Genomic DNA, 23,276 nt, shown 5'->3' with positions numbered 1-23,276 from the left:
AAATGTTTCTGAATTAGAACATAGCTATAAGATGTCTCTTACTCGAGCCAAGAGTACATGCAAGTGGTTTACTATTCAGATTACAATGATCTACAACTTGAGTAAAATAGTTTTTTATTTATGCACATGATTCAAACTGGATACACAGATATACTCAAAAGTGTCCTATACTGTGCACTTCAAAGCCTCGATCCAGGGACATTTTCTTGTGTATAAAACATTTATGTACTGGAACCTATAGGCTCGAATCAAAGTACAATTTTATAATATAAGCACATTATTCCAGTGTTTTACAACCGTTGACTTGCGGACATGATTATTTTTTGCTGGCCTGCAGAAATATCCAGTGGAGAGAAAAAAAGAAAACAGGTATTATAAAAGATTCGTGAAATTTATAATATATACACGTGTTAAAAGGAATCAATACTTTGAATCTATTCCTTAGTTCACTGCTTATTTGTTTGTTGTTAAACACAAAACTACACAATGGGCTGTCTATGATGTGCTCACCACAGGTATCGAAACCCAATGTTTAGAGTTCAGTATTGAATACGTGAACCTCATAACTTACTTATTTAAAAGCTTCTTGAAGGTGGTAACTTGGGAAACATCACTATTGCTTAAGATGGTTTGGAGTAGTGTGAACAATACAGTCTGTAAGTTTTTACAAAAACTTTTGCCGGTAGGTGGAGTGAAAAAAGGATAAGAACCACATATTTGGCTGAAATATTACGTCCGTGTTCATACAAAATATACTTTTAATAAATCAACATTATTATAAAATACATTTTTCTTTATACGGCATCATCATGAACCTTTAAAGATTAATAAACTCAAACCTGTTCATAGAACTCTTCTGCTATTCGGTAGGTCCACTGTATGTGAATATCATGTCTCTTGCACGGACCGTTAATGTCTGCTAGTTTAATACACATCTCCATTGCTAGCAGTCGGTCTGTTTCAGACATCCAGTCAAGTCCAGGAGCATTGTCATCGTTAACCTTAAGAATAATAAAAAAGTGAGGTGAAAAGAAGACTAACAGCTAGTCTGGTACTGACAGGCAGTTAGGACTCAGCCTAACAATATCACCAACCACCACTATATATATATTTACAAACGGTTAACTGTATTATTGCAAGAATATTGACATGAACCTAAGGGTCTGAAAGAAACTGATATTCTTGTAATTTATGTAGTTAGAATACGTTCACTACCGATTAACATCGTTTGAAGTAGTGTGAACAATATTAGAATACGCTCGCTACCGATTAAGACCGTTTGAATAGTGTAAACAACATTGCAATATGCTCACTACAGATTAAGACTATTTGAAGTTGTGTGAACAACATTAAAATATTCTCACTACAGATTAAGACTCTTTGAAGTAACATGAACAACATTAAAATATGCTCATTACAGATTAAGACTCTTTGAAGTAACATGAACAACATTAACATATTCTCACTACAGATTAAGACTCTTTGAAGTAACATGAACAACATTAAAATATTCTCACTACAGATTAAGACTCTTTGAAGTAACATGAACAACATTAAAATATTCTCACTACAGATTAAGACTCTTTGAAGTAACATGAACAACATTAAAATATTCTCACTACAGATTAAGACTCATTGAAGTAGTGTGAACATTACAATATGCTCACTACAGATTAAAACTCATCGAAGTAGTTTGAACATTACAATATGTTCACTACAGATTAAGACTCTTTAGAGTAGTGTGAACATTACAATATGTTCATTATAAATTCAGATCGTTAGATGTAGTGCATAGTTTCTCGTCTTCTGTTGAACAATATTAGAATACCTTCCCCACAGATTACGACCGCTTGATGTAGTGTGTAATATATTATTTTACGTTTAACATTAGAATACTCTCAATACAGAGTAAGTAAGTAAATAGTGGTATTTCATCACTATATATTATACGCACCTAGAGTCTCAAAGTGTGGAACGCGTTTTTGTGGCTGCGAACCACGGACCTTCGGATTCATAGCATGAGCGCGTTAGCCACAGGATCAGCTGTTAAAAATAGCTGGTCCATAAATCGGTGGCGATCAACGAACACGTTTTTTGCATATAATTCTTTTTAAATAAATAGTCATGTGATTAAAATTCTAAATCGTTTCTAACTCGTTGTTACAGCAATATGTATAACTATCTACGCTCTTTTTATTTTATATCTTTAGGTCATATACTGTAGCAAAGGCCCATATATTCCTGACTGTCCGTAAGCTTCTTACAAAGATTTTGTCAGTTCGTGCAGTAATAGTGGTTTTGAACTGCTGATAGTTGGGCTACGACAGGTGTTCACTTCAACGTAATATGGGAATAACGTTTTATATTAAGTGGCGGCAATCTTTGTTGAGAGTATTTTAACGTTGTTGAACGTAAAATTGTATATAACACACTACATAAGGCGATTTTAAACAGTACTATGTACATTAGCTACTGCAAACTTTGGAACCAGGCCATTCTCACGTGCATGAAGTTTTTCTATAGAGTAAATCTAATAGCCAAAATATTACTTTAAGTGTAACAAATGTTCATACGCTACGAAAAAAGAAAGTAATTTCCTTTTTCTCTATTTACGCAAATTTAAAAAGAATATATGTATACATAGAGCTATATATATATAAAATTAAATGTAAATTCATGAGAAAAACAAAAACAACAAAACGCACCCATAATACAAACATCCAACATCGGGGCACAAATCATAAGGTGGGTCATATGTAATATGCCCTTATTTTTAGAGGTACTGGCGGAGGTAAGACCCAATTTGCGTTGGGGGGTACACTGTCTATCCAGTTTAACCTCAACTTCGACGGCTTCACATCTTTAAGAAAAAGACAATAAAAAAAAAAAAAGAGCAGATGTGGGTGCTCTAGCCCACAACGTCCCACATCTCTACCACCTTTCGATGACTGCAGCCAGATGTGGGAAGATGGTTGCTCACAAGAAGATAAAAATAAATAAAAAAACATCAAGAAAAATAGAATACATTACATCAATGGGGGAGACAGCAAAAACTGTCCTTTGAAATTAGCATTCCAGACCCCAATGTGATGTTTGGACATAAATACCAAGATGTTGAGGTATTACTATACTAGCCCAACCAATAATATAAGTATAGCTTCCACCCTTCCATGCTATTATCCGGATCTCCAATGGTTCTAAAGAGATCCACACAGTAGCAGGTCATATATAGGGTTTGGTTTGGTTTGAATTTCGCGCAAAGCTACACGAGGGCTATCTGCGCTAGCCGTCCCTAATTTAGCAGTGAAAGACTAGAGGGAAGGCAGCTAGTCATCACCACCCACCGCCAACTCCTGGGCTACTCTTTTACCAACGAATAGTGGGATTGACCGTCACATTATAACGCCCCCACGGCTGAAAGGGCGAGCATGTTTGGTGGGATGCGAATTCGAACCCGCGACCCTCAGATTGTGAGTCGAGCGCCTTATCCACCTGGCCATGCCGGGCACCAGACAAAAGTAATCCAAGAATCAGCAACAGGTACTGTTAATTAGCTAATCTGTTATTTTAAAATTGCGGATGGCTATAACCCTTTATTTAGATTTTACGATAATTTCTGAAACAAATAAATAAACTTTAATATGACAATATATATGAAATTAAGTATAAATTCCCTAATCTGAATCTATCGTTTGAAATGAAAATAATACATTTAACAAATATTCGATAAAAATTCGATAAAGCTGGAAGTTTTATATTCACCAATGCATCTTGTTTTATACTGAATCACTAGTAACCATTTTTAAATGTGCAGCAGTGCTGTCACCTGGTAGGTTTGATATTTTGATGAATAAATAGGTCGCATATTTCTATGGAAAACAAGAAACTTCGAAGGTAACCATATATGACTGTATTACATCACGAAAAAAGATAAAGAATTTATTTAATTTAAACATCATTAAAAATTCGGAAATGCTACTCCATGATGACTACGATCACAGAATTGTCGGATATTACTATTTTTAATAGGGTATTACGTCTAACTCAAAACTTTTAGCCGAAACCCAAACAATGTGTGTGTGTGTGTGTATGTCCACATTTGTCCCAAGTTTTAATATTTTGATTGGACATGTGTATATTTTCTATACATATTTTTTTTTTGCTTGTTTGTTTCATTCGTACTGTTCATGTTACAACATTTTTTGGTCTAGCCTTTATCTTCCAGATTAACTGTTTTAGTTATTAGGTAAAAATAAATATTCCAAAAAAAAATATTTCAGAAGTTTGGAAAAATTAATTTCCGTTAACGCTTTACATAATTACTTGGTATTAGAGTTTCTGAGAAATATTTTTCCTTTTATCATCTAGAAAGTGGTTAAACAAGACGCTTATTTTTGTTATCGAGTTATTGAAGTTTAACCTAGCAAACGTGTCGTTTTGCACTTGTTTGGAGTTGGTTAAATTTGTAGAAGACTTAAATATTTCGCTTACTAGCAAAGAAATAGTTTATGTTTTAGCATATTTTTCTAAAGCTTTGATTTCTTGTTTAATGATAGAGCTTTGAGAACGTGGCAAAGCAATAACAACTTCATTACACGCAAGATCTTTCCAAGAAACTTGGTAGTATGCAGTCAAGTTTTTCAACCATTTTTAAGAAAACCAAACATGTCGACGAAAACGAAATTACTAAGGATTTTTTCTCGATCAAAAAAGAAATACTCATCCTAATTAAATTACCCTTTATCACAGGGTAGTGATGTATTCAATCTTTGTGTTTATAAAAATTTTCCTTAAGGATCAGTATCATCTTTCTGTCAAAACCTCACTGTAACTGTTGAGTTAGATCAGTAGGGTTTTCATGGATTGTTTTCAAATTAGTATATATCTCTTGCGCTTCAATAGCAATATTCTTAGTGTTATGGATGTTTATACTGTGATGCTCTGTCTATTTTTGATAGAAAGCTGCTTATAAAGGTCTTTATCTTTATAAATTATTTTCTCAGATAATTGTATTGTATTCTAAACTGCCAACAAAGATCTTTATGATTTTATATTGTATTATAAGCTGCCTACAAAGACTTTTATCGTTCTATATTGTATTTTCAGCCACTTATAAAGATCTTTATCATTATATATTGTATTTTCAGCCACTTATGAAGATCTTTATAATTCTATATTGTATTATAAGCTGCCTACAAAGATTTTTATAATTCTATATTGTATTTTCAGCCACTTATGAAGATCTTTATTATTCTATATTGTATTATAAGCTACCCATAAAGACCTTTGTCATTTTATTTGTATTCTCCCTGCTTACAAATAACTGTACCATTCTATATCGTATTGTAAGCTGCTTATAAAGTATTCTTAACTGTTTATAAATATTCCTATCATTTACGATTGTATTCTAAGCTGTTCATAAAAGATTCTTATTATTCTAGATTGTATTCTAAGCTTTATATCCTCTTCTGAAAGTCCTGCTGAAAGTAACCAAGACTCAAATAATACTTTTAATAGTACCGATACGCTTGAGTAAGGAAGCACATTAACCTAATATAATAATAGGTAAACAAACAATGATTTATAAGCATAAGGAAGAATTTTATTTATGGTGAAACATACTACACATTTCGACAGAACATTGGTCTGTCGAAACATGTAGTTTGTTCCACCATCAATAAAATTCTTCCCTATGCTTATAAATCATTGTTTGCCTACCTATTAATAACGATATAAGTTTACATTGTACAGTGTCAGTTCCTAAGATAGAAAATGGAAATTGAAATTTTTGACAATTGTATTAATATTTTACTTAAACTTTTGTAGGTGCTCGTGCGTATAACACTGTTCGCCCTCTGGCGTATAAAGATGCCAACGTCTTCTTCTTGTGTTTCTTCATTAGTGAACCAGACTCTCTAGAAAATACTGTGTACAGAGTGAGTAACATAAAACTCATTTTTGTTTGATTTAATAGTCGTACACATCTCTTTTGTGTGTGTGTTTTAAATTATGTATGGAAAAAATATATATACGCATATATACCCATGTGTGTGTGTGTGTGTGTGCATACCTACATGTATTCGGCGGTATACCCTAAACCCATTTCTAAAAGTGTTTATAGAACCATTTTAAATCCGAGAATATTTAGGAGATGAGGGAAATCCCAGCAAAAGACTGAAACAAATAACAAATTCTTCTGAAAATTAATATGTTAGTTAAGTTAAAGAAGATATCCATATAAAATATATATGTTTTATGGAACTTTTACTACTGTTCCCTTCATAAATATAAAAAGGCTCTGACGCAAACTTTTGTGTTTGGTATTTTCAATCTCAATTGCACCTTTTGCGACACGTGCTAAACAGCAACCCAGAACAACCTAGCACCTACACGATTACTCTTAGCCAAAGATTGAGATTGACTGTTACTTTTATAACTCGCTCACTGCTGAAAATCTGGAGCTTTATCAGAAAGATGTGCTCTCTAGGTCTTCCGATACTCAGACCGATACTTTAATATTAACCCGTACCCGGCCCTACCAATGCATGTTTTTATTGTGAGATCGAAACACATTACATAAAATGACGTTAAAACACATTGGAGGATAGCATAGTTTAATTAGCTCTGGTATTGACTGTTTATGATAAATTCGTATGGAACAACGCATTGTTTAATATCGACTGTGGTCTTTTCACTTTCTATAAAAATTCATTGACTTGTGTACTGAGACTATATTGGGAGTGGCATAAAATCCGTTGTTGATTTTTTGTGTATTGAGAGTATATGGGGAGTGGTATAAAATCTGTTGTTGATTTTTTGTGTATTGAGAGTATATGGGGGAGTGGTATAAAATCCGTTGTTGATTTTTACTTCAAGTGTTTCCTGGCTATGACATCTGAAAAACATTAATTATAGACAAACATGTATATATATATATATATATATATATATTATAAATGTACAGTAATAAGGTTCTACTGAAACGTTACGTCAGAAGTGAGTCTGGTTTGTCTTGAATTTCGCGCAAAGCTACAAGAGGGCTATCTGTGCTAGCCGTCCCTAATTTATCAGTGGTAGACTAGAAGCAAGACAGCTACTCAATATCATCCACCACCAACTCTTGAGTTATTCTTTTACCAACGAATAGTGGGATTAACCATCATATTATAACGCCCCTACAGCTGAAAGGGGCGAGCATGTTTAGTGGCGAGAATTCGAATCCGTGACCCGCAGATTGCAGGGCGAGCGCCCTCACTGTCAGGCTCCAATAGTGAAAAAAATTTGACGGTTTCTCAGTGTTTCTTAACATCGATCCAAACTCGTTATTTAAAACTTATATCGGAAATTCATCCTTGGTTATGAAAACAACATGTCTTACGTATGCTATTTTTTTCAGTTGAAATGTTTGAAGTATAACCGATTTAGGTAGACTTTGTGTTGTAGTAAAAATTAAAAATAACAACATATCATTTCTATTACTAAGTCTTAATACACCCCTTCGATTTCATATGTATTAAACATCCATTTCAATTTCTTAAAAAATCCATCCCATCTAATTTTTATTCACTTATAATGCTATAGAATAATGTGTAATATAGATGCTCTATGAATATTATTCTACCGTTATTGTGATTATATGATAGTTAAAACATAAGATATGTATTTTCGTTGCTTTAATATAAAGCTTTAATGATATAAATGAGGAATTTGGTATTTCCAAAGATTTTAAGTTCGACGGTTCTACAGGGCGTCGGAAAATCCTGGAACCATGTGCACTTCCGATTCTACAGGGCGTCGGAAAATTCTGGAACCATGTGCACTTCAACGAATTTTACAAAATATTTTCCACATGCTCTCCTTGTAAGTCGAAACAAGTTCTGAGACTGTATTTCCATTCTCTTTTAACACTGCGAAGCATATCCGTGTCATCCACACAGCCACTCTTCTCAGATTTGGCTAACAACTTCCAAGCAACACTGCGAGTGATGTTTTATTCTCCCTTTGGATGGCGTGCATTAAATTCAGCAGCAACCTTCCTCAGGGATCAACCTTCTCTGCCACACAACAGGATTAATTCTACCTTCTCATGCTTTGACAGCACCATAATCAGTCACGTATCTGAAATTCACCGATCGTTCCAGACTTTTCGGACACTCTATATAATGAAAAATTATTTATAGTCAGCTAAATATAACAGAGTCGATAAATAGTAATTTGTTTGTCTGGTTTTCGTTTTGAGCAAAGCTATCTGCTGTATGCATCGTGGTGAATCGAACCCCGGATGTTAGCTTTGTAAGTCTGTATGCTTGCCGCTATCCTATTGGGAAACTAGTAATTTGTGATTGGCTAAAACATTTCTGGATAATGAATGAAAATATTATTGTATATAAAAAAAAGTTTAACGTTAACACTGTGTTAGCCTATTTAGAGATAACTACCTGTTTAGTATCCGAAAGACGTGGAACTTAAGCAAAAGCTTTTTTTTTCCTGTTCGATATACACAACTTATTTATATTTCTCAGTATTCCATCATGTTTTATCTCTTTACTGAAGTTAAGCTACATTTTAATTCCGAAGAAATACAACTGAAAGTCTATCTAACAATATTTATACCCAATTTGAAAAACATCCCACGTCGTCCATAAATTCTTATGCAAATAAACGTTCAATCTTAATTTCAACAAAGTGAGAAGAATAAGTCAATCTGAAAAGAATACTAATTGCTTAAATATCTCTGTTCCAGTGAACATTATTGTTTAAACCTAACTAATAACAAACACTTGTTCTTATAAAACTTTCGTTTCAGATCTAGTAATTACTTGACCAACGTCGATGACAACTGAAAATAATTTTATTTAAAGTTAATTAGTTTAAAATTATTTTTAAAATATTGTTAATACAATAACTCATTGAGTTATAGTTTAAAATGGTTTTAAGTTTCATACAGACAGAAATGTAAAAAAACAAACAAAAAGAAACAAGTTGAGGATAGATTATGATGAGGCCTCGACGTAGTCAACTTTAGAGCAGTTACTTTATATCCTTTACAATGTACATATAAATTTCAATCTTTGTAAATGGTCCCACATGGGTAAGCGTCAAGTTTACGGATTTTCAGCGCTAAAATCTACGGTTCAACTCCTCGCGAAAGACAAGTTTCTCTAGCCCATTGTGCTAGAACAAACAAATTTAGTAAATGGTCCCCCATGGGTAAGCGGCAAGTTTGCGGATTTTCAGAGCTAAAATCTACGGTTCAACTCCTCGCGAAAGACAAGTGTCTCTAGCCCATTGTGCTAGAACAAACAAACTTTGTAAATGGAAAAATATTAAATAACCTTTTGAGTCAGTATTTAAAAACAAGAGTGTTTATCCTGACTTTACGTTAGTCTATTTCTGAATTAATATAGATAAGTCTGATCAGTGGGTTAACTGTAGCAAAGATAAGCGGTTAGGGTGAATTGCACTATACTTATGACACAATCAGTAAAAGATAGTTGAAAATAGTTTTGATTGTGGCTTAGAACTTTGAAATTTTTATTCTGTAATTTTGTTCAATCTTCTCTTCCTTATCATAACCTTAGAGATTCTACCGACCTTATAAAGCTTACATTTATTTTGATATTGAATTAAAGGAGAATACAAGGAGTGTTGATTGAATATTTCGCGCATAAAATTAAACGTCAAATCTGCAATCACAAAATATTTATAAAACATGCAATTAAATATATCTAGTAATGCATTTTCTCATACAGTTCTGGTCTTAACTTGGGATCTAAACTTACAGACTTATTACTTAACTCGTTGTGAGCATTTCACCTCCTAGGCTTCATTCGCTATTAATCATGTTCCGTTCGCCTTGAACTTGGGTTGTAATATTTTAAGTATATCCTTATATCAACACACTGTGATATTCGATGTTCTACTACCTGACATCTGCTCATAAACTCCAACGTGTCTGTGATACATGATGGCAGAATAGTTAGTAAAGCCTCTTTCTGGTTTTGAAATACTAGATTTATTGTTCTCTTATCATGCTGCTCAGTAGAAGATAAAGCCAGTCCATAAAAATAGTTATCCATCACATATTATAGAAGCAAAGACCCAACAAGTGATGTTTGACATGTGCGGTATTTTTGTGTTTACGATAAGCAATAACATCATATTAAAAAAACAAAAACAAATAACAACAAACAGCACAACACGACCTGAAAATGTCATGGGATATAGCTTAGACACAGCACAAGATCATAAACAAATTTTATTACAGCTTTTTCACTCCGTTTGTGTTCAGCGTTCCTTCCAAAACCTACCGGTTTCATTAGTGAATAGCCAGTTTTATTGCAGTTGCACGCTGAACTTTCCAGCAAACACCTGCGAACTATATTAATCTGGCGCTGGACATCTACAGAAACATATATAGAACTATTTTTCTATTCGGTTTTGAACAGAGCCATTAAATGTTAACGAACAGTTCTGTGTTGAGAAATCCCAGTAAATATCTCTGGACCATTTTCTTTATCGGCAATATGCTAAAAATATTAGTTAGTATCTCTGTCCCTCCCCCTATTTTCTATTGTTACCATATCAGTATTGAACAGTCTCGGCAAAATATATGGGGACCTATTTTTATCAGTTCGCTGTAAAGCTAGACCCAGCAACTATCCGTAGACATATTTTTGAATGTTTAAGAACCTCTTCAAACCTATGTTCTACGTGTTTCTGAAAGCTTCTCCACAAATACGATTTTCTTCGATTCCAGCTAATAACCAAGAATTGATCAAATTTATATTTATTTATTATTTATAAATTATAAATTTATAAATTATAAATTTATATTTATTAGTTTTTATTTATGTCAATTAACATTCGTATTCTTCATGAATGCGAACGAACTTTATAGGACGTGAAAAATTAGCTCTGGTTAATGAGTTGAATAACAAGACTTAAGATATCATCATACTAACTTCGAGTGTTTGTATTCAAGTTAAGGAAAAAATATATGTTTTCTTAGCATCTATAAGCTCTGACGAGAAACGGTAATTAAATTATACTTGTATTTTTCTCTTACTTCGTTTTAGTTTACCAATTAATGATTCTAATGTTGGTGACTAATGAAGTTTCTTTTCAACCTTTTTTCATCACTTCTGTCAATTAGTAGTTGTGTGTGTTGTTGTTTTTTAAGAAGTAGTTTATTTTAAAATAAAGATATGAATCCAAACATTCAATGAACTCTGTTTCTTATAATTCCTACACAAAAAAAAAATTATCATGGAACAAGACTTCTATATGCCTACGTCGTTATTTTAGAGTTAAAACCTCATTATTCAGAGCTTGAGTGATCACAATAATAAAAACCTTCTAGTAAACGAACAAGTTTTCAATTCAGATATTTTTCTTTTATAAACCTAAAAAGAAGTGTAAGGTGTAATTACTGAAATCACATTATTTGATTACGTTTCAGTTAGAAGTATAAAGTTTATTTAAGTAACGATTATAGTGTTCCTATAATTTCAATAAAAGTGCACGTTGATTGAGTTACTCTGTAGAAACTTTGAACTGACTATTTGTGCTATCTTAATGCCATTATGTTAACGTTTGTATAACTCAGAATTACTGCATCGAGCGAGCCAGGCGCTTTATTGACTATTCTTAAACGAAATGAAATATTTCTAAATTTCAAACATATCTATCGTGTTTTAGTAAATCATATTGCAATCTTAGCGGAAAAGCTTACTTTCCTAGGACTAAAATACACTGAGATAAACGGAATCTAAAAATACTGATCTGGGAATATCTCCAGTTGTGACAGAGCACTTAGTCATCAAAATGTAGTCAAGAATATAATGATAGCAGAAGTATTTCAAATATCACAAGCGTTAGAATTAATAACTAGAAAGTAGTCCCATAAACACCACTATGACTCGGCTGGAATAGAGAAAGTAGTCCACCAACACCTTTGAAGCTAGAGTTGATACAGAGAAAGTAGTTCTATAAATATCACTGTGTCTCGAAATGGTATTGAAGAAAGCTGTTCTGCTAGTTGATAAAAACAAAAGTCGTTCAGCAAACACCATTAAGGATTGATTTGATGTAAAGAAAGTTGTTTCACGAACACCGCTAAGATTCCAACTGATACAGAAAACTTTGTCTCTTAGGGTAGTACTCGAGCTACTTATCAGAATGTCGTCACCAGTAGTATTCGAGCTACTAAACAGAATGTCGCCAAACAAGCATCAGTAGTACTCGAGCTACTAAGTAGAATGTCGTCACACAAGCGTTATTAGTACTGAAACTACTAAACAGAATGTCATCATACAAGCGCCAGTAGTAATCGAGCTACTAAATAGAATGTCGTCACACAAGCTCCAGTGGTACTTGAGCTACTAAATAGAATGTTGTCGCACAAACACCATAAGTACTCGAGTTACTAAATAGTATATCGTCATACAACCATCACAAGTACTCAAGAAAATGCTGAAAAAGTGACCCATCAGTATCGTGCTAATGCAGAGAAAGTGATTCTAATATATAAGCCCCATGAAACCCGTAAAATAATCAGATATAAAAATATACACAGGTGATGCATTTGTAATGAATATACTAGTAATTTGACTTTTTTTTTTTCAAGGAGGTTGTTAAATCTTCTTTAATTTAAATACGATAAGGCACAAATGACTATAAATCAGGCTATGAGAAAGTCACGTCATACCCTCATTTAGGTTCTACTCAAGCACTAAATACAGCCTTTTCATACTTTCTCATAATTACTTCAGGGAAAGACCAAGTGATATCTGATAAGCTTTTTTCATGCTTGAAAATACACACTTTTATTAAAGCTCTGATTTCTTTCCCCATAATTTGATAAAATATATTTCTCATTGAATTTTATCTGACCACATATATAACTTTAACACATATTTTGTGTGATAGCCCTAAAACTTATTTCCTCTATACAAGATGTATGGAGAGTTTTGATTTTGTTCTTTTCCTTTCCCCTTTTGTTTGTTTTTCCTATTGCTGTTGTCATCATAAAATATCAAAGTAACTGAAAAGAGAAACCAACATTTTATGAACATTGTAGAAGTTGAAAACCTATATTTGACATGTTTTGTATTGAAGGATTAATGGGGTATACGCCACATAAAATGATGGATTTTACTTTACCCCATATTGAAAACTTTCTGTGCCTTATCGACATTTCTACGCATTAATATAGACTAGAAATCTCTTCGGGCGTCCCGTTCAAACAATTTTCTATGAAATTGAAAGTTGTTAGAAGTGGACAACCTGCAATTTCTCTATTTTACCGATTTTCAACCACAAGTCATTCAAACTACTTTGTTATAAAATATTAATAGGAAATGTTGATCTAGCATTGCTATATTACCGGAATAACATTGCTATATTACCGGAGTGAGATTGTTATATTACCGGAATAACATTGCTATATTACCGGAGTGAGACACTAAATATAATACGTCCTCTAAAACATGAAACTGTACATCTGTTATTCTTTCATTTTCTATTCCTGAACCCAAAGTTGCAGTTATCTTCAATATTTTAAGAACAGGAATGGGTAACAAACGAAACATACCTAGGTTGAGTCATTCGTTATTCTTACGTCGTTGGCATGAGATAATGTAAACGGTATACTAAACCACTTGTACTGCATTACTTGACACAGCACGATGCGTATTTAGAGACGAAAAACGTGATATTAAACGCGTCTTATGTCAACGAGACGAAGTCGCAAAACAAGCTTTACTTTAAAACAACATTGCAACGCTTTAACAAAAAAGGTGCAACATGATAGATAATAGACAAGTATCTGAGGTAATTTTGTGGTATTTGAGTCATGTATTATACTGTGATGTAATGTACATTATAATTACAAATAACATAAAAGTGAGAGTCGGAGAAGATCCACACATTCATCGTGAATACATTCCTTAAACGTAACTTTACCGATAATACAGAGTGATCTCTATACAACAGTGGTTATTTTGCACAAAGGTGGATTTTCAAATTTCCTTGAATAAATGTTAAAATATTTAGAAGCATTCCTTAGCGTGTGTCTTAGGCCTAAAATTAGTTAACCCTTTATTAAGTACAGCCTATATTCGATAAAAAGATAAATGAACACTGTAACTTGTGTAATTTTTTTGATTTTGTTTAGTTAAGGCTAAGCTTTACCGTACTTAATGCTATCAATAAATAAACCTATAATGTTATTCTAAAACCTAACATTAGACCTTTTTAAAAACTTTGGTAAGCTTTTAATATATGTTTTTGTACAAAGTGCCCACTAAAGTATATTCCCGCCTTTTTGTTTACATCCATTGAAATGAAGTTCGCGCGCATGTGCATTTAGATAGCAAGGTGCACGCACTTTTCAGGATAGACAAATACTGAGTATTGTTATAAGAGATAGTTGATTTAGTTTGAAGCGGACTTATAGATTTCGGTGTCTGTAATTAAAATTATTTTGTATTATTCTGTATTTAAAAAAATACTACTGTCATAAATATATTAGTTTGACCGCAAATGTTTTGCGGGTCTCTGCTAGTTCCTATTAATTCCGAGTGAAAATAAATTGATAGCCTATTTATATTTATGCTATTTTTATAACTGGACGCTATGTCTATCAGCATATTTTTAAGCATTCTCATGCACCGTTTTTCACACTCTTTATATACAACATTGATTCAACTAATAATTATTTCTTCGTGGTTTTACAATTGATTTTATAAGCTCATTTTATAAACTTCTTTAGTTGTGATGAAAGTCTTTAATTCTCAGTATGTAGAAAACAATCAAATAATTATATAGGCAATCTATGCAGAAATAAAATATAAAATGACAGTTAGAATCTGATCATGAATTGAATCGAGCACAAAGACAAGCACTGTATTCCTCACATTATAAAACATTATAGAGATGACATGTTTTCTGGTGATTAGCCCATCTGTATTTTACAGTGGTATCCAGAGGTTAGAGATCATTCTCCTAACGTACCTGTCCTCTTATGTGGCTGCCAAAGTGATCTTCGCACTGACAGTGACACACTCACTTCGCTGGCAAAAAGAAAAAAGTCGCCAGTCAGCTCGGAACAGGTTAGTAAATGTTTCATGCTGAAGCCACTTTTCTCTGACTAGACATAATACCTTAAAAAATAAATATTTTTGACGATTACAAATATGTTACGTCAACCCTTCTCCCTAACTGAAATTATGCATATTTTTACAAGATAATTAAACATTTTTAATTTAAAAAGGAAAATAGGGTTCGTCAAAGAATTACAGGAAGAAAATGAATCCAAATGGAAAGATTATATTTTCAAGTCTACAACTAAGGACTCTAAAAAAGTAAACAAACAACGCTGGCTGTAAATAGTTTGTTTACTTACTCCCTAGTTGTTGGTAATGAAGAAAAACTGAAAAATATTTTAGAGAGTGGAAATCTCCACTTTTAAGAATCAATTTACAAATAGCTTTACAGCCTTCATAGGAGTTTGTTTGGTAGCTGTGCATACATTTCGGCGCACTATACCTAGACGTTTTTGCTGTAGGCTTCGGTGATTGAATGGCTTCGAAAAGAAACTTGGCCAGTAGCGATAAAAATTTGATAAAAGCTTTCTGTTTGTTTCAAGAGTCAACATACATATGGTCCTATGACCTGCTCAGGAGCTTTTTAAAAGATTTGCCGAGGTTTGAATAAAATATTCTAAACCGTTTTTATGTATGCTTGTGAAAGAAGGATAATATGAATAATAATAATATTATGAAGAACAAATGGATGAATTTTGTCTAATAATCGGAAAATCAACTTCTATGCTATTATCAATATTTTAGCAGCCTTAACCATTGAGATAGAAGGTCTTGTGTTGTTTCAAAAACAGGTCTGCTTTGTAAGATGGTTTTTGTTTGTATGTTCTATTAGAATTTTTGTGAAATTCCTGGGAGAATACTATTATGAACCATTATAGTGGTTCATGATTAAGTGCGTTCTCGATGAGTTTTTGGAATTTATAGTGGCTCAACAAATAATTAAAATCTAAATAAATTTTGTCTATCTATGGGTTTCTCCCTTGGGGCTGATAACAAGCTACATGAATTCAGGTCTAGAGACAAAGGTTTCCCATAAAGTATATGCCAGTAGAGTTGAAGTTAAAATGAATTATGATCACAATACAGCTTATATTATAAATAAGCCTAAGGATACAATATTTAAAGCATTAAAATGTTTTTCCTCTTAATATTTTAAAAGTTTCGGCCAGCATGGTAGGTACAACTTAGAATGAAATGTAAAATAGTTATGTTGTAAGTACTTATAAACTTGAGAATGCTGTATTCTTCTCACGATTGTGGTGGTCTTCTGATAATCGACACGAAACTTGGTAAGTTTCAAAACTATTTCAAACAGTAAGTAAACAAACTATAGTCAAACCTTTAATTGGCACAGGGCTTACTACAAATGGAACTTCGTAACCGTGTTTGACTGTTGTGTATGTAACTATTTTAGAATGCAACATAATTCCTCATCAATCAATGTCTTTTTTGGTTGTATTTCTTAATCTCTATTGAAATTCGTGTAACAGTAGCGTGTTAGCTTATGCTTAGGTACATTTATGTATTAGTGAGCGACATTAATTATCGCAGTATTACACAGTGTATATTTACGTACTTAATCATCTCATTAATATTAACTAACTATACAGGTATTGAACGAAAGGCCACGTCGAAACTGAATTTGGCAGATATAGTGTGATTGACATATTGCTGAACATTTTTCTTTGCTTTTATTCATAAGTTCTCAGGAATACGATGCTTTACGTAATCTAACTCATTAATAAATGACCTAATCCAAGTAAAACCAAATTTTGTTAAACATCCCTTTTAATATATCGGAAAGTGTACTTGATAGAAGCTGTGATTATCATGACCATCCACTGTCTTTTTAACTGTTTCTCTAGGCCTTAGTAGTTTCCAGGCAGATTGGGGCTACCACGTATGTGGAAACTTCATCCAGACTCAGTGGTCGTAGCGTACAAGATGCCTTCGAGGTTGCATCACTTGCAGCACTGGGCAAACTCAACAAAAGCCACGTAGCCGTTCCACGCCATTCTGCCCTAGTGAAGTCCAAGTACAAGTCTAAGCTCGACTTAAAGGATGACTTCCGGGATCGAACAAAAAATTGTATATTAATGTGAACTAAATCCATATCTGTGTCCTGTAAATGTAGAAATAGTCATGTGAAATGTGGGCTTACCATGCTTTGCTGCCGAATTTGTCACGTGATTCAGAAGGCAGAATGATATTACATGGAGCTGCCTCAAATCGATCGTATTGTACAGGTTGTATTTGACGTTATTTTAACTTATTAAACTTATGACACTGGCCGGAGGAATGAAAGAATAGCCCAAGATGCTGGGCATACATCGAAAAAAATACGACAACAAAGATATAATAGAAATATTTTAAGTGATGCTATTCTAATCGTAAAGTCCAAAGTACAATGTGACACAAAAGCACCACAAACAACCATAAATTCAACCACCTGCAGAAGCTAAAGGAAGAAACATGAGAATATCTCGCAACGATTAAATAAGTTATACTTAATTTGTTTATAACATTTTATGTTAAACACGCTTTTGTGAAAAATAATCGAAATAAATAAGCGTTACAGTGACACACGTATATTACGGTAAAATGGAAGTGTTTACTCACACACACACATTCATTTGAAAAGAGTTTTAATAAAACGTGTTAAAAGTATTTTAATCACACAATTACTTGAAGAACAATATATGAATAGATTAGTGACACATACCATACACAAACTCTAAGAAAGTGTTAGTGACATACAGCTATTTTCAATATATATATATATATATTTACATAAGATTCAATAATACCTACGTATATGTAAAATGTATGAAAATGTTTTAATGTGACACATGAAAAAGATGAATGTGTTTTATAATCGTATATACGTTCATAAAGGATTTTACTCACGTGTTAAAATGTGTAACTAGTTCGGTACCGTGTAAACATTTTAAAAACAGTGACGCATACATGAAACAACACATATATTATCTTTGAAGGACACTTATGCATGAAATAAATATGATACGTTTTAGTGACGCAGACACAATTTTGTGACACACGCACATGTGAAAGAAACTTTAGCAAGTAATTTTGTGGCACATATCAAATATTAACTTTTTATGGAACTTGTTCAAGAGAAAATTACTGATTAATATATCTCTCTTCTAGAAAATTAAATACGAATCTTTTAATTAACATAAATCATTTACAATTGTAGCACTTACAATTTTGTTAGGGTTAAAAACTAATATTTATCATACTAAATAAAGGATATAAAACACTTGTTTTATTAATGTAAGAACAGTGGTTTGGCAAAACAGTATTTGCATCAAATAAATTGTTTTATTTAGAAAAATAAAATGAGATAAACCGTGCTACCACTAATCTCTAATTTTAACGAAATTTTTTAAACATATTTTATGATCTTTCAGTGTCAATTAATGTGATTTAAGCAACATTTTATTTGTATTTGTATTTGATTTACTTATATTCATTGCCTAATCACTCTTTATGAAAGGATCGTGTTAAAACTTCCTGCTGTGAAAACGTAATACTTATCTTTATAATAAATCTCTATCGATAGTGAACGGCATGATGGTCGTGGTTCCATTTACTTGACTTCAATGTAAAGCATGGTATCTTAAGTGTCAAAGTAATTACGTAGGAAACATGCAATTGATAATACATAGTGCTTAATGAAGCTGGGAGTTAGATCCTGGGGCTTCGAAACTTTGAAAACGGTTTTTAATCTTTTACTTAGCTTATGTGTTAATACCAAACGTGCAGTATCAGACACAAAATTATACTTGGTTCAGGAGAGTTTAAACGTCATTACATTTATGCTAATACAAAGCATCTTGTTTTGTTTTTAAACTGCATGACGTGCTTAAATTACCAATATTTTGAACGTGAGCTCGCTCTGTTGTTGCTAAAACACAAATAGATAACTCCAATACGGAGTGCCTAATAAATTATACAACGTGGCTGCATTATACCCTGCAGCTTATAAAAAGCTTTGAGACCTCGTAAACAGAAATTTTATCTACTGTTACTAAAACTTGTTATATAGCTTATATTTTCCTACAAATTGGGTTCAAACGGCGTTTGATATTTACCCATTAGGTGGCGTTGTACTGATCATGATATTTCATGATTTTTCCAATAGGTGACTGTTTGTAAGTCATAAAGCAAGGACATTATAGATATATTAATTAAAGGTCGTATGAGATGCAACCAGTAAGGTTAAAAAATTAGAATAGATTTGTTAATGAAACTCCAAGTTTTAAATTTATAGAAATATGATAATCCTGTGTGTAAAGAATTTATTGGTTAAAATGGTAGAATATTTTAGCATAGGTTTTAGCATGAAGTTCTTTTTTTTCAGATATTTAATATATCTTGCATTAACAATTTTATTGGCTGCGTTACTTGCAGGAAAATCAAATTGTATGCTCTTAATGAAACTTATTAAAACCTGTTCAGTTTCTATAAAAAGAATTAGCGGTAATTTCTATGTTAGAGGTGGTGTGATGTGAGGAAATATTCCAAAGCTTAAACGAGGGAAATATAACTCTATCAAATGAATTTTTTCCAAGTTTTCAATGTTTGGACTTTGTCGTTCTGATCGTGTGTACTTACGCTTCCAATATTACTGCAATATTGAGTGTATAAATTATATAGAGCGAATGTTTAAAATAATATTACACACAAGACTATTGTGGTGTAATTAATTTGTAAAAATGTTGTTTACCATTGTAGGAAATGATTGTGTACTTAATCAAAAAAAATGTTTAAAGTACTTTTTGTAACTACGAAAAACATTATTGTACCATTATTATGGGTAGAATATTTCAATAAACTAGAAATATGCTTTTATTGTGATGAAAATAAATTACATTTTAGATTAAATTTACCAATGTGTTACAGTCACTTTCAAAATCAAACGGTGATTAACAGTTAGTTAATTTTACGTGGGATTAGCCGAATTTTATTAGATCGATTTGCATATGCCGTTACATAAATGTTTCGCTGCAGATGCGAGCTTGGCACAAGGGACAATATACTTAGTACGTATACATTTGGTTTATGGCAATTTCCCCATATTCAATAGTGCAATGACATCAAGTTGAGTGATGGCTGTAGGTTCGGTTAAAGTGAGGAAGAATGTTCGTATAGTAAGCTATCAAAGAGGTGCAATGATGACTACCAATATAATAATGGAAAAGGTGGCAAGGATAAGCTAGGAAGTAAACTCAACTAAATGGCAACCCATTTCATCCAGGACTGCCTCTATCTCTGCCTCCAATCCTAACTGCTAACACGTTACATTTAGCCCAATCATTGAGGACAAATTAATCGACAACTATCTTACCCACGTAGAGAAACGTAAACCACGACTGAAACCAAACCATGAACTACTGAAAACCGTGCTAAAAATATATTGTTCATAGAAGATGGAAGCTTGTTGCAACATTGAAAAAGGCCTAGAAACAGGCGGTTTCCTACTGACCACGATGTAATAACTACTTTCCAACAAGGTGCAGAGAATATCAAAAATATTTTGTTAGTCTTTATGATTGATGCAGAATTCTCATGAAATGGGAACATTAAACTTCACAAAGTACAGAGTAAAGCAAAAATAAGCTCTGATTATACTATTAGGATAACGTATTGACACTTTCTATGCAATATGAAATTTTTGCACCGTATCGCTATGACGTAAAAAATGCATTTCTACGTTAACAATAATTTCTATTTCATGAATGAAACAAACTCTCGCAAATCTTTTGAGGTAATTTAACGTCAGGAGACTTTAAGACTTATCTTAACAATTATTTGACAAAAGTTTGCCTGTCCGCTTGACCGATTATTATCTAATTTGTCATGTATCCTTAGGACCCTCCGTGAGTGGCATGATGGAGGTATTTCTATCTGACTCCTTACGTCATTGGCTGTGCCCCATATTTATTTTCCATGAATTGAAAGGATAGGTCAGTTAGTGTATTAATATTTTGTAAAGTGCACGTTTTTTATTAGTTCGAAGTATTATAAGTATTAAACATTAAACTTCATATGTGTGAAGACACCTGAATGCACGCTCATGGACCTCTGTGTATTTGGGTTGCCAAAATGTGTCCTCGGAAGTCAGCGTCCTCGTTTGTCGAAATGTGTAGTCTAAAAATAATGTCGTTGTCCTTCCCCAAACTGAGTACAATAGCAATTACAATTTTGAGCAACAGTACGTAAACGTGGCTAGCAAAGTAAGAGTGATCAACGACAAAAGTTGCTCAAAGACAGCTTGTGACCTGAAACATCGTTCTTATATTGTGTTGAACATATTTGTTATTAATTCACTACAACTCAAAATCCTTTTTGTTAGATTTAATAACATTAAACATTTAGAAATTTCTAAACTTCATAGTAAACAACTTACTTCTGTATTTGATCAATTTCATCAAACTCTTACTCTTCATTACAAACATTTGACATAGATGCACAATTAAAATGTTTACGACAAAATGTCCGGCTTAGATTTTTTCTCATTTTCCCTTTCTAGCTCTAGAAACATAAGTCATCTCCCTGGTAAATTTTTAAACTTCTGCAAATGACATACTCTTTCTGATAATATTTTTTGTTTTATTTGATATAATTCGTCTTACTGATAATATTGAATGTCTCTTGCAATGTGATTCGTTTGACACATAAAATAGCATGCTTTTAAAAGATGAATATTCTTACTGGTAAGGCTGAATGTTCTATGTGAAATAAATTACTTATTTAGATCAATGGAACCTCTAGATCTTGAATAATCCTAATGAAAATATTATACGCTATACTTCTAGAAACGGATAATCCTACTATAAGATTAATCTTACTGTTATAATTTTTATTATACTTTTAGAACTCAATAACCTGTCCCCCAGTGTCTCAGTAGTAAATATGAGAGCTCACACCGCTAAAAATCAGGCTTCGATACCCTTTGCGTAGCTTTGCAGTTAACAAGACACAAACAAACAAACTGAGTAACCTTAATGGTAAAATCGAATGTTTTGTTTCATATGGCTTACTTTACTAAACACACTGACCATCTACTGGTCATTGAATTGACTTACTGTTACTTGCGTATTTTTCATGTACTATAACTCGTTTTTACAGATACGGAAGTGGTATTAAAGAGTCCATGGAGTAGACATATGATCTGTTGTTACCGAGCGTGAAAAATAGTGTATTCTTATCGTTCACTAGATGATGTACACCAAGTCCACTTCTATGTCATTAAACCATACGACAAACTTAATACGCAGTCATACAGAAAATATTCCAATCAGTTTTTCATACCCTCAAATACATCATGAGCTTCCTGAAATACGTCATCTTTGACAATATTCTTCTTTCAAAATGGTTTCGAGTGATGAGGAAAAATGGCACGCTAATACAGATAATAAAATACTTAATAAAGACGATTATTTCTAAGATAATCGTGTATTTTCCGAACACATTTATCCAAACATTTTGTCTCAAACAATTATAGAGGCTTGACGTGCTCAACTGGATATTTATTTCAGACGATGTTCAGTTCGCTTAAGCGTGAAAGGGCGTAGTTAAAGTAGCTACGTTTGATGAAGGACAAAACCAAACCATTGCGACGAGTTTTAATTAAGTAACATCATCCTGTCATAAAGGAGCAATCGATTACCAGAACAAGGGGGGAGAGAGAGAGAGAGAGTTCACACGCATATAATCAGAAGTAGGCAGTGAAACAAAGGTTCTTTTGAACCTCTTTCGTACTCCAAACTACTAAAACATAAAAATTCCAATATAAACTTTAAACACAACTAAATCAAAATTAAATAATCGTTAAAAGAATGTCACTATATATGCTCGTTATTTCGTATTCACTGCGATTTTTAACAATCTATATGGTGCCACATCATTATAAAGGCTAAAACTATGAACATCGTATTAATATGCATTAATAAGTTTGACTCGTATGGCTAAGAAAAATACACATTGTCCATTTCTCTTTGATTATTTCCCTAAGAAGATTTTATTTCATAGTTCTTAAATAAAAAGCACAATAACTCGCCTTCCTCGTAACATCTTAAATTCTGGGAAATTGAATAATCTTATCCATTATTGTCTATTTCATGTGAAATAACTCGTGCTGAA

The 23,276-nt window shown here is 32.7% G+C and overlaps 1 protein-coding gene across 1 annotated transcript in view; it reads left to right on the top strand.

Moving 5' to 3' along the window:
* The window catches only part of LOC106465741 (rho-related GTP-binding protein RhoE-like), a 72,018-nt gene extending 54,259 nt beyond the window's left edge, over positions 1-17,759 (top strand). The window contains exons 4-6 of the mRNA XM_013925981.2: positions 5,827-5,936; positions 14,979-15,113; positions 16,973-17,759. Of these exons, the coding sequence (XP_013781435.1) occupies positions 5,827-5,936; positions 14,979-15,113; positions 16,973-17,209 (482 nt within the window). The 3' untranslated portion in view covers positions 17,210-17,759. The remainder of the gene's footprint in view (positions 1-5,826; positions 5,937-14,978; positions 15,114-16,972) is intronic.
* Positions 17,760-23,276: the final 5,517 nt, after the last annotated feature.

Source organism: Limulus polyphemus, unplaced genomic scaffold (assembly GCF_000517525.1).
Source record: "Limulus polyphemus unplaced genomic scaffold, Limulus_polyphemus-2.1.2 Scaffold70, whole genome shotgun sequence".
Lineage (NCBI taxonomy): Eukaryota > Metazoa > Arthropoda > Merostomata > Xiphosura > Limulidae > Limulus > Limulus polyphemus.
The sequence above is the reverse complement of the archived record's forward strand: the minus strand, read 5'-3'. Positions and strand labels throughout refer to the sequence as shown.